The following is a 12,274-nucleotide window of genomic DNA, read 5'->3' on the forward strand; positions in this document are numbered from 1 at the left end:
AATATTATAACTCATAATGAAATATCATCTATACCATCTAATACATATTATATTATTAATAATTTTGATATATTAGTTATAGCTTTATTCTTTAGGGAAGGAGAATGGGCCTGGAAAGAAAAACAATATGGGCCAGGCGGCCTGTTCTTGACTGAAGCAGGTAGTTTATAGATCGGCAGCCTTGGTAAGCCGATGTGGGCCAAGGGAATTGTGGACATGAAGGGTCTGTGCTCTTTTCCTGGGGATCCACCGCGGAACGAGTAGTACGTAGCATTGGCCAATATATATTGCGTACATGTCCCAGGGAATTCCGTTGGAGTCACCACTCACCTTGTCATCGTACGACTCAATTTGTTTGTAGAGCCCGCAATTGCAGCAGTCTTTGCTGGCCGTTCTCTAGGGGAACCAATGAAAGACGGTCAAGGTACCCGTGTTGTGCCTGGGAAATTACACCACGACATGTGGATCCAGATGTGGAGCCAGATGTGGAGCCAGATATGGTGTGGATTCAGATAAATATGGTGTGGTTCCAGATATGGACGTGAATTCCTGACATGAAGGATGAATTAATGACATGGTGTGAGTTCCTGACATGAATGTAATTCCAGATATGGATGTAATTCCAGATATGGATGTAATTCCTGACATATGTGTGAATTCCACACATGGATGTGAATTCCAGATATGGATGTGAATTCCAGACATAATTTTAATTCCAGAAATGACGTGAATTCCAGTCATGGAAGTGATTTCCAGATATGGGCGTGAATGTGGATTTCTGACATGGATGTGAATTCCAGATATGGATGTCATTCCTGACATGGACGTGAGTTCCTGACATGGACATTTCAGACATAGATGTGAGTTCCAGATATGGTGTGAATCCAGAGTTGTTGTGAATTCCTGACATTATGTAATTCCTGACATTATGTGAAACCAGACATGGATGTAAATCCAGACATGAATGTGAATTCCAAGCATATATGTGAATTCCTGACATATATGTGAATTCCGAACATGGACGTGCATTCGCGACATAGATGTATTTCCGCACATGGTGTGAATTCCTGACATAGACGTGAATCACATTGAGTCGGGACGGTTCTGGGCGCCCTGGCTGTGTTGGTATTTGCGTATTATTAAAATTCTTGGTGGTAGTGGATCTGAGGGAGCGTGGCTTGGGGCTGTAGCTGTATGTCGGGGCCGACGACTGGCCTCACTGGTCCTGGTCCTAGGCCCTGGAAACGAATCTGGGAGAAAACGACGCATGCGAAATGCCGAATTGAGTAATACTGACGGAGTGAGTCTGAATGAAGGCTGAATAGAAGTGTTTTGAATGAAAGCCAACGGATGGATGAACGGAGGAAGTGAACAGAAGAAGTAGACAGATGATGTAAATGGATAAACGTAAACTGTATGAAGCATGCCAAGTGAGAGTAACCCCGAATGAAAGTAAACGGATGGACTGAACCTGACGAATGAAATGAATTCTTTTAAATATTCCGAATTAGAGTAGCATGTGATAAGAAACGGATGGAGTAAGCCTGAATGAAAGTAAACGGATGAAGTCAACGGATGAAGTAAAATGTGTGGAATATGCCAAATTAGTTAACCCTGAATAAAAGTAAACGGAGGAATTAAACTGATGGAAGTACACTGTTTGAATTATTCCGAGTATGATCAACTCTGAATGAAAGTAAACAGATAAAATAAGCCTTAATGAATGTCAACGGACAAAGTAAACCTAAGTGAAAGTAAAAGGTTTTATAATGCCGAATGAGATTAACCTCGAACGAAAACAGAGGGATGGAAGTTAACATGAAGAGAGACAAGTTAGCCCAAGACAAATTATTTCAGCCTTGACAGAGTAATTAGACCATGATAGTGTAGTTGAACCGAGACAGAACAAACCTATGTTATTCTCGGGACCAAACCTAACAGTCTAATCAAAAACAGTCCAGCTACGTCAGAACGAAAATCTTGGTACGACCATGACACATTTAGTCCAACTACGCTAAACACATCCAAATAAAGGAAAAGAACCCAACCAAGTTGAAATAGATAAACCAAGACTCGGTAGTTCTACTCAGTCAGAATATCTCAACTAAGTTGAATCAGTCGAACCAGCACTCACGTCTATTATAATGGTTTCTTGTGCAGACTTCTTATTGGGTTTAATCACTGGGTTGGAATTGATAATCACAGTGTTTCGGGAGTTGTTCATGGGTTCGGAGGTATCATTGCTGACGCATTGACCGGTATTTTGCCTCCAAAATTGTCGCAGGTTACGACGGGGTCACAGGAGGCTGGATTGATGGCAATTTCAAACAGATTGGGCTCCAAATAGCTTCTTGGTCCTCTGTAGTAGCTCGGAATTTTAGTTTTACGATTATCGTGTTTATTTTTCATGAAAATTCTGGTTGCATGAGCAACTTCTGAGGCTGAGAAAATGGGCATGGACTTATTTGAAATAGCTGAGATACTAGGCAAGTTTGGTAACGACTACGAGACTTTCTTCCGTGAGAATGCAACTGAATTGGAGGCTATTCTTCACAATTATGAGGACAGCGTGGAGTTTCGAAAGGCCAATCTATGAGTCAGGGTTCCGTGATTCATGTGCATCTTGTAAACAGGGAAAATGCGTAAGAAGGTTGAATATTTAAAATGAATCATTTTGAGGCAACTAAATAGGATTTCAAATGCAGAATAAATATACATCGCCGTTCGTTTTTTAAACCCTCAGTTTATTTCAAGGTACTACCAAGTTCGATGGAGATAGGAGATTTAACCGTCAGAGTAATTAAACCATTGCAATACTCAAACAACACACTCCGCTTCAAGCAGAACGCTCATCTGACAATCTAAATAACGCCAAACCTGAAAAAAAAAACTAGAGCTTACCAAATGCCTTGCCAAAGAGTCTCACTGAAAATAGGGCTGACTAAAAATAGGGCTCGACTCAAAACAGAGAAAAGCTTGAAACTCATAGAGTCTTGCGCAACCTAGGTGACGCTTCACAACATGGCCCGGATAGGGGCAAATACCTAACGTTCAATGAATTTTCATAGACAACCAAAATGGGCTGAATATAAAAAATGAAAGATTATGACCAAAATAATGATAACATACTTATCAAGACAACTGAGTGTTGGTCTCAGAATCTTAATAGTGAACATCTTAACACGGAGAAAACCAGAGAAATTGGAACAAACTCAATTCTCCTTTGATGAATCAAAAAGAGAGTTACCGTGTTGGAAACCCCTATTATCCTGACTCTTTTGAAATTTCTTCTCTGTAGAGCCCCCAGCAAGACCAGGTTTGAATATTACGGCTTTCATTTGCTTGTAGTGAAAATACTCAGGACTTCAAAGGCTTGGCTTCTCATAGTTCTAGTGTAGAAGTAAACATGACAAGGAACCCCGTGAATATTCACACCAAGACCCATTTCGCTTCTCCGCATATCTCACCGTTTATTCGTGGTAGAATTTGAAATCCTAAAGCACAATGTGACAAGAAGGACACCGGCCATCATAAAAGCTTGAATTTTTATTGGACAATCCTCTTTTTTTTTTCATCTCCCTCATTTACAAACATGGCTGCCATGCAACATTCCAAGTAAAAAAAATTGAATACAAAAGAAGCATCCTTTGACACTTTTATCATTAGTCTTGTGGTCATTTCATGACTGTTTATGATATAGAAACATCAGCAGTGGTATCAGTATCATCAAGAGAGACACCACATGTGAGTTATTCCAGTGTCTCCATAACAGAAAATGTGGAATATAGGGGGCCCATTTCACTTTTCCCAACAAGCTTGATCTGTTGGTTTTCATTCTGGGACTTCAACCGGTAGATTTAGTTATGTAATAGATTTAGTGGCCTCAGAAGGCTGCTATAAGGAAAATGCTTAATTGGGCTCTTGGAATATTTCAAATAGAATGGGTTAGAGATAGGTTCCCCGCTACTTGAAGTCCAGAACAATACTTGTGAAATCTGACACAACCAATACCAAGAATCCAGAATTCCAACATTGGATATCTAGCTCAGGTCATGTCCAATATCCTTTCAAGGATAGTAATCCGAAACCTTCAGCTTGGTTGTTGTTACCATACTTGGCAAGGTAAGGATTTGCTTTCACTTCCTCAAATAGCCCACTAAAGAATAGATGAGGAAATTGATGGAGAGACCAGTGGAATTCAAAGAAATTGAGACAATGTAGATACATTTGATTTCTGTCGAACGCGAAACCTACTTATTATTGTCCCAAGCTGTTTTTCCTCGCAAACTTTCTTTAAATAATATAACGGTTCACTTCAGCTATACCAGCTCTATTCGAAATAAATCTCAAATTGACCTGTAATCAACATAGAGCTTAACTCGCTCCACTGAAGATTACTGAGATGAGAGTCCTGCAAAAATTGGATCTTAAAAGAGCCTCAATAAAAAAAACATTCTCGGAAATAGGGCCTTCCGAAAATAGAGCTCACTGGAATCTGGCCTTGCTGAAAACATCACTGAGAATGTGCCGGATTGGAAAGAGACCAAACTGAAATAGGTCTAACTGGAAGGGCTGTTTCGAACTAGGGTCTTCCTCATGACGGAGGCTTACTGAGACTACACCTTTAGTGAAATTTGCCTTATTGAAACTAAAGCCTAATTTGAAATAAAACTGCGGTAGGTATTGCCTTATCTGAAATCAGAAACTTTTCGCAATAGAGCCGAGCGGAAAATGGACTCATCATTAGTCTTGTCCAGAAATTGAGCCTCACTGAAACTAGGACCTCATTAAAAATAGTCTCCTGTGAGGCAAAAATTTAGCAGAAATGAGGCCTCATCTAAACTGCGGGTCTCGTTATAAATTGATCTTATCGGATAATAGAGTCTGACTAAAAATGGGCCTAAAAAATGGAGCCTGATTGAAAGAGGACTTCCAAACCATGCCCCAAGACCCCTAAACCGCCTTCAGCTAGAACTAATGCCGAAGTCCAAAAAGCATCCACAATGATAATTCCAACGCTTACATGGCCTCTTTCTGAAAATCTTGAAAATCTTAAAAGTCAAAACCCTAAGAGATAAAGTCTCATAAGATAAAGTCTCATAAGATAAAGCCTTATAACTTAAAGCCTCATCGGATAAAGCCTTATACCTTGAAGCCTGATGACTTAAAGCCTACCTGCAGGCCCAATGTTGCAGTAAAAAAACCCAACATGGCCCTTCACTTGAACAGCTCCCAAGTAAACCAATCCAAAGTCATGATATCCATCTTATATGACCCAAAACTCGTCACCACCCCAAACCTCATCTTGTCGCGGCTGGCACATTTCTCTTTTGGGACGGCCCAGACGATTCGCGCGTCCCCTGCCCCAAAACGCCTTTTGGCGGTCGTGCGCTGCTCTAAACGGCTTCTGCGTGAGCGAAAACACACTCGAGCATCAAAAATTATCCTCTCTCCATTGCAGATTCGGGGCTCGGTCGAAACACACATTCACCACCCATTTCACCTCTTGTGCTTTCTGGCATCTCTGGCCAGCTTTGACCGGTGAGTCTCTACCAGCAAAAGTGACATTCTCTGCTCCCATCTATTGTTTTCAAGCCTCTTCTGTGTGCTTCAACACATACTCTCTGCTAGATAGAATACAAATAACAAAGGCCTCACAGCTAGATATCTTACATCACATATGGCGGATAACGACAAGAAAAGACACTTTAGTGCCGTCGATAGCTTGCCGCAACTGCCGGCGAAAAGACCGCTTCAACAGCTCAGTGAAGACGGGCCATTAACGCAGCAGGATGTGGTGTATTTCAAGAAAGAAGCCATTTGGCGGCAGATGAATCTTTACAAACTACAAGCTCACGAGTTCCAGCGCGAAATCTCCAAGCACGAGAAACGCTACCTGGCATTTTTGGCTGTTCACCTGCTTCTAGAAAACTGGTACAAACTGGTTGTTTCTGCCTATAAGCAGGACGACGAAACCGTGGCAGCCCTTGATCTTTCGCTCCCACAGGACGAGATCGAGCTGATTCTAGAAAAACGACGCTCCACTTTGGTGGCGTTGTTGCTGTTGCCTGCCTCTGCTACCCTAGAAGAAAACTTGGTCAAGTTCTCCGACATCTTGACATTGAAGACTGACAAAGACAAAGCCGAACAGCTTCAAAGTGAGTTGAAAGAAAAAATCGCCCATTTGCAGCTACTGTTAGACGAAGCATTGAAAGAAAACGACCGAAAGGAGTCCAAGACGTTGCTTCGCGTCTCCACTAATAATCACATCAAAACAGAGGAACCGCAGCCTGCCAGCAACGGACAAGCTAACACATCAAAGGACCCAGAACTGGAGGCCAATCTGCAGCCGGACCTCGCGCAGAAGCACGAACTAGAGGATTTGAAGATTGAACTTGCTCAGATAAAGGCAGGCAATCAGTCGCTAGAGGAACGCCTAAGTCTGGCCTTGAGTGACCAAGCCAAAGCAGAGGCTTCCGTGCTGGATCTCACCCATAAGCTCAATGATTTGGACGACACCGATTTGCTCAAGTCGCGGCGCTATTTGGCACTTCTCGACCAGAAAAACTCTTTGGCAGAATACGCAGCCCAAGTCACGTCCATCAATGAGGAATTGACCAACAAACTAAGGTGTTCGGACGAGAAAGAAGGAAATTTCGTGCGCAGCGTCAGCCGCGAGTTGGAGGAGGAAAACCACCGCTTGAAGGAACTACTCACGAAGGCTGAGAGCGATTTGGTCAGAGTACGCACAGTCCGCGACGAACTTCTAGGAAAGCAAATTGTGTTGAAGCTGGAAGCCGAAAACAAAGCCACCAACGAGGAGCTCGTCAAAGTTAACGAATTATTGAACGAGAGGCTCAAGAGCTTGGAAGCGCAGAAGGAGAAAGCCTACGACAGCAACAGCGCGGGCAGCCTCGAACTGCTCGAAAAGCCGGAACTCATCAAAAGATTGCATGTCTTGAACGAGGAGCTCAAGGACATTGAGAAGGCGTTCCAAAGCACAAGAGAAGTCAACTTGGCCAGACTTCGAGAGGTGGCCGATAGAGAAGGATTGATGAAGAAGTTGAACATCGAAAAAAACAAGGCCGACCAAAAGTACTTTGCCAGCATGAGATTGAAGGACCTGTTGACGGCGGAAAACAAGGTGTTAAAAAGCCAGGTGGCCAAGTCGCAGGAGTTGGTCACTAAGCTCAGTGATTTAGAGAAGACCTACGTGAGCAAAGTGGACTTGTTGACCAAAAGCGTGGACGAGTACCGCGCCATCAAGGAGAGCTCCATGCAAGAAAACGCCAAGTTGCAAGAGACGATCAAGAAATTCACCAAGGTGCGCGAGCACGCCGGGAAGGAAATTCATCTGCTCAAGGAGGAGCTAGGCAAGGCAAAGAAAGAAGGCGCTGAAGCCGCTGCCGAGCTCGGCGTACAAAAAACAAAAGAGAGTAAGCTCGAGGCCAAGCTTCGGGCCACCGAGAACTTGTTGGCAAAGTACAAGCAGAACAACACATCCTCCATTCTCCAAGAGGACGAGAAGCAGTTGGAGGCCTTGAGGTCCATCACCAAGTGTTCGGTGTGCTCCAAGAACTGGAAGAACACCGCCATCACCGCATGCGGCCATGTTTTCTGCGACGGGTGTGTTCAAGAGCGGCTTGCCGCCAGGCTCAGAAGGTGCCCCACTTGCAACAAGGGCTTCTCTTCCAATGACCTCCTTTCTATCCATTTATAGACCACTGACTGCCCAAATGTATTATACTACGCGCCTTTCCTTGTGTTTCTACTTTGTTTGAAATTGGCGGCATCTGAGACATGGGAGCAGGGGAATTTGTGGGGGTACCAGCAGACGTCTCCGCAGAGTAAACATTCGTTCCACATCAAATACAATGGACAGAAGGCAGAGCAGTCCGGCACGAAAGAATAGAGAGAAGTCCAAAAAGTCTCCGGGTCTCAGCGGTGCTTCCACTCAACGTACCATGAGATTCGAGATTTCCCCTTTTCCCAGTGAATCAAGAACAACCGAAACTGCTGGGCTTATATCTGCTCACATATCGCCATGAACGGTCAAGGTGCAATTCGGGCGCGAAAGTGCTGGTTCCTATGTGCACTCCCGCGGGTTACCCGGCCGCGCCATGGCAAGACGGAATCCGGGAGGAAACAGGTAGGGGGCAAAGCGTACTCCCTGGAGATTAAGCGCCACCACTTGTTTTTGTACCACCAACCTCATCAGGCCAAAATGCCTATGTTTGCCTGCCGTTAATCAAACAGGGCGGGATTCCAGTTCAGCGGCAACACGCAAACAAGAAAACAAAACCTGTTTTGTGGGCGGCACATCCCGCTATCTTTGGGATGCCACTTTTTTTTTTTTAGCAGACGTTGTGGTGTACGTGTCGCAACCGGCTTTGCCTCCGGCTGTAGTCGTCACAGCCATGCCTATTAAAGAAAAAAAGAAACGCGGCGACTCCCGCGCATGACCGGCCCGGGCGCGAGGAGTTTGAGCCGCGGCAGACGAAGCACGTGTTTTGTGTGGCCCGAAGACTCAGGCACAAGAAGGTCTGGAGACCCGCTTGTTTTTGCATTTTTCTATAGCTGTCATTACCCGTAGACACTCGCTTCCAGCACCGAGTTTGCAGCCAGCCTGCAGTCGGGGCGTGCGAAGGCGAAAGAATGCCGAACGGACACAATTGGGAGCGGTCGCGCCAGCAATTGGCGGCAGATATATAAATAAACTGGGATTTCCTGAGAAGTGTGAGCACGAAAATTCGCACTTTTTTGGGTCCTTATTCCTTCCGCCAACTACCCTCATTGTGTACAGCACGACCCCGGCCTTTCGTCCGCGCTTTTAATTGGCTATTCCCCCGAAATCCTTCGCACGCCCCGACTTGTGGTTTCACTTTGTTTCTTTCTTTTTCCCTTGGTGTACGGGTGCTCTCTCAACCTCGCCCCACTTCCTGTCTGCACGTGACCTCGCCCACACGCCATGTCTGAGAACCCGGTGGCCACTTCTGCCCCAGAGGCCAACACACCAGTGCAGACGCCCCTGGCTGAAGTCTTTGATCAAGTGGAGGCCAAGAACTCGTCACGTGTCGAAACCGAGGTGCCTGAAAAGCCTCTCTCGCCGCCCAACCCGTCGCCCTCCCCAGAGAAACACAAGTTAGAAGATGATGATATGGAGGACGAAGGCTCTGCGAAGAAGCTAAAAACCGGCGATCCCGAAGAGGCAACTGTCGTAGAGCCCAAGACCGAAACTACCGAGACAACCTCGGACGAAAAGAACGCAGACGCGTCTAAGACCCAGGAAGTAGTGGCCGAAGAACCCGGATCCGAAGCGCCCAAGCCCGAGAACGGCACTCCCCTGGAACCCAATGGCGATCAAAACGGCGACTTCGGTGCGGCAGGAGATTCACTCCTGGACCAGTCGAAAATGACGCCGGCGCCCAAGCCACCGACCGAGCCCGACATGAACAATCTCCCGGAAAACCCTATGCCAAAGCATCAGAACAAGTTTGTTCTCAACACGATCAAAGCTATCAAGCGGTTGAAAGATGCGGGGCCGTTTCTCCACCCTGTGGACGTGGTGAGGCTCAACGTGCCGTTGTACTATAACTACATCAAGCGGCCAATGGACCTCGGCACCATCGAAAGAAAGGCCGTGGTCAACGCGTACGAAGACCCCCTGCAAGTTGTGGACGACTTCAATCTTATGGTCAACAACTGTGTCAAGTTCAACGGTGAGACGTCGGGCATCTCGCGCATGGCCAGAAACATCCAGGCGCAGTTCGAGAAACACATGCTCAACATTCCTCCCAAAGTATTGGCTGTGAACGGCTCCGCAACTGTGCCTGTGTCTGCAAACTCTAGGCGCAGAAACGTCCTAGAGGAGTCCAAGAAAGAATCGGTGGCTGCGCACAGACCAAAGAGAACGATCCACCCGCCAAGATCCAAGGAGTTGCCATATGATGTCCGTCCAAGAAAGAAGAAGTACGCGGCCGAGTTGCGTTTCTGCAACCAGGTCATTCGGGAGATGACCTCAAAGAAGCACTTCAACATCAACTTCCCGTTCTTGCAACCCGTGGATCCTATAGGCCTTAACATTCCTAACTACACGGGAATTGTGAAGAACCCTATGGACTTGGGTACCATTCAAACCAAGCTCGCAAACAACCAGTACGAGAACGGAGACGATTTCGAGAAGGATGTCAGACTAGTGTTTACCAACTGTTATCTTTTCAACCCCAAGGGCAACGACGTGCACGCCATGGGCCTGAAGCTCGAACAGATGTTCAACAAGAAATGGGCGAGCAAGCCCGTTCCTGTTGCGACGCCACCGCATTCGGATATGGACGACTCGAGTGATGAGGATGATGAAGACGACCTCGAGATCAGTGAAGAGATGTTGTCCAATGTTCCAGCGATCCAGTTCCTCGAAAATCAATTGGTGCGGATGAAGAAAGAACTTGATGAGTTGAAAAAGCAGCACTTGGACAAGTTGAAGCAGCAGAGGGATTCCAAGAGAAAGAAGAAGAACGCCAAGAAGAACAAGAAGAGGGCAAGATCGAATTCTTTCGCAGATCACGCAGCAGAGCACCAGCCAGTGGTGACCTACGAAATGAAAAAACAAGTGAGTGAGACTGTGCCCACCTTGAACGACAAGAAATTGCAGGCATTGATTAAGATCATCAAGGATGACATTGTCATCAGTGACGAAGAAGAAGTTGAGTTGGATATGGACCAATTGGAAGACCGCACGGTGTTGAAGCTCTATAACTTTTTGTTTGGAAAGAAGGCCGCCAGCATGGCCATGAAGAAGCAGAAGAAATCAACCTACTCCGCTGGCAACATTGACCAGTTGGAGCAGTTGCGGTCCCAGCTCCAATTGTTTGATGATGCCGAGAGAGGCGGCAACGGCGCGGCGTCCGCTGCGTTTGATCTCAACAGTATCCCTGCGCAAGAATCGTCTGAGGACGACTTGTCGTCTGAGTCTTCCGAGGAGGAGTAATATTTGCGTCATGGGATTTGAGAAACAGGGGGAACTTCCAACGGGTGTGAATACGGAGTTGGAAGAGGGAATGCTGGTCAACTTGAATTTGGAGAGGTTGACGTGAAGGTGCCGGCAGTGGATCTTCTTGCTCTACCGAGCAATGAAGCCGCAGCCATTTGTAACATAATATCTTGTACTATAATGGTTACTCAGTTGAGGAGGAAAATCAAAAACATATTATAATAAAAAAGAGGCAAAATTATACCAGAAGAGAAGAGAGTTCCGATTAAAAGTAATATGTATGGATGCATGTATTGCGCCACGCGAAACCACTATCCAAGTCTCGCGGACATCTTGCCCGTATTTGGCAGGCGCGTCCGCGATATGCGATGGGAGAATCTCATCGGACGCCGTGAGCCTACATTAAATGTGAGCCTTCTTCTATTAAGTTGAAGCAGCGCACACATTCTATTTACTCAAAGAGTACCCACTGTCCCGGATCCCAAGAAACACAACCTCACGATAGCCCCCACTGTTGCCACGCACTTAGTTCTGCTCGCCACAGCACCCATCAAAATCAGCATGTCTCTCCCCGCCAGAAACCCCAAGCACAACCCGCTCTTCATCCTCAAAACGTGCAAGGCGCTAAATGGGCGTCCGGCTTATATTGCCGGTCCCATGGTGCGTTACCTGAAGCTCCCGTTTCGCGAGTTGGTCAGGCACTACAACACCGACATCGTGTATACGCCGATGATCTTGGCCCGGGAGTTTGTCCGAAACGAGACCGCTCGTATCAGCGACTTCACCACCAACGAGCGGGACCGCAGCGTCATCGTGCAGGTCGGCTGCAACAATGTCGAAGATCTTTTGAAGTTTGTCGAGATGATCCATCCGTACGTCGATGGAATCGGGCTCAACTGCGGGTGTCCGATCCGCGAACAGGTGCGCGAAGGTATCGGCGCTGCTTTGATGTCGGAGCCCGAGCTCGTGGCCAGCATGGTCAAGGCTGTCAAAGACAAGTACGGAGACCGTGTGTGTCTCGAAACCAAGATCCGCATCCACAGCAATCTCGACGAGACGGTGCGGTTTGTCAAGATGGTCGAGGCTGCGGGCGTGGACTTCATCACAGTGCACGGACGGACGAAAACAACACGGCTGTCTGTGCCAGCAAATTTTGACGCGATCAAGTTGGTCAAGGAGTCCGTGGGTGTGCCTGTGGTGGCCAACGGCGACTGTTTCCTGTTCGATGATGCCACGAAGATCGCGGACTTTACTGGCGTGGACGGCGTCATGGCCGTGCGGGGC

General features: G+C 46.6%; 3 protein-coding genes across 3 annotated transcripts in view; all 3 read left to right on the top strand.

Moving 5' to 3' along the window:
- Positions 1-5,680: 5,680 nt before the first annotated feature.
- On the top strand, positions 5,681-7,720 carry BRE1 (E3 ubiquitin-protein ligase; the record flags this gene model as incomplete). Its single annotated transcript, XM_018857456.1, has 1 exon — positions 5,681-7,720. The coding sequence occupies one exon, from the start codon at positions 5,681-5,683 to the stop codon at positions 7,718-7,720; it is 2,040 nt and encodes a 679-aa protein (XP_018711555.1).
- A 1,248-nt stretch (positions 7,721-8,968) lies between these two features.
- On the top strand, positions 8,969-10,987 carry BDF1 (chromatin-binding protein; the record flags this gene model as incomplete). Its single annotated transcript, XM_018857356.1, has 2 exons — positions 8,969-9,214; positions 9,326-10,987. The coding sequence occupies 2 exons, from the start codon at positions 8,969-8,971 to the stop codon at positions 10,985-10,987; spliced, it is 1,908 nt and encodes a 635-aa protein (XP_018711556.1).
- Positions 10,988-11,551: 564 nt separating this feature from the next.
- The window catches only part of DUS4 (tRNA dihydrouridine synthase), a gene marked incomplete at both ends in the record, with an annotated part of 3,321 nt that continues 2,598 nt past the window's right edge, over positions 11,552-12,274 (top strand). The window contains one exon of the mRNA XM_018854041.1: positions 11,552-12,176. Coding sequence (XP_018711557.1) covers positions 11,552-12,176 — 625 coding nt within the window. The remainder of the gene's footprint in view (positions 12,177-12,274) is intronic.

This window comes from Metschnikowia bicuspidata (genome assembly GCF_001664035.1).
Source record: "Metschnikowia bicuspidata var. bicuspidata NRRL YB-4993 chromosome Unknown METBIscaffold_3, whole genome shotgun sequence".
NCBI classification, from domain to species: Eukaryota; Fungi; Ascomycota; class Pichiomycetes; order Serinales; family Metschnikowiaceae; genus Metschnikowia; species Metschnikowia bicuspidata.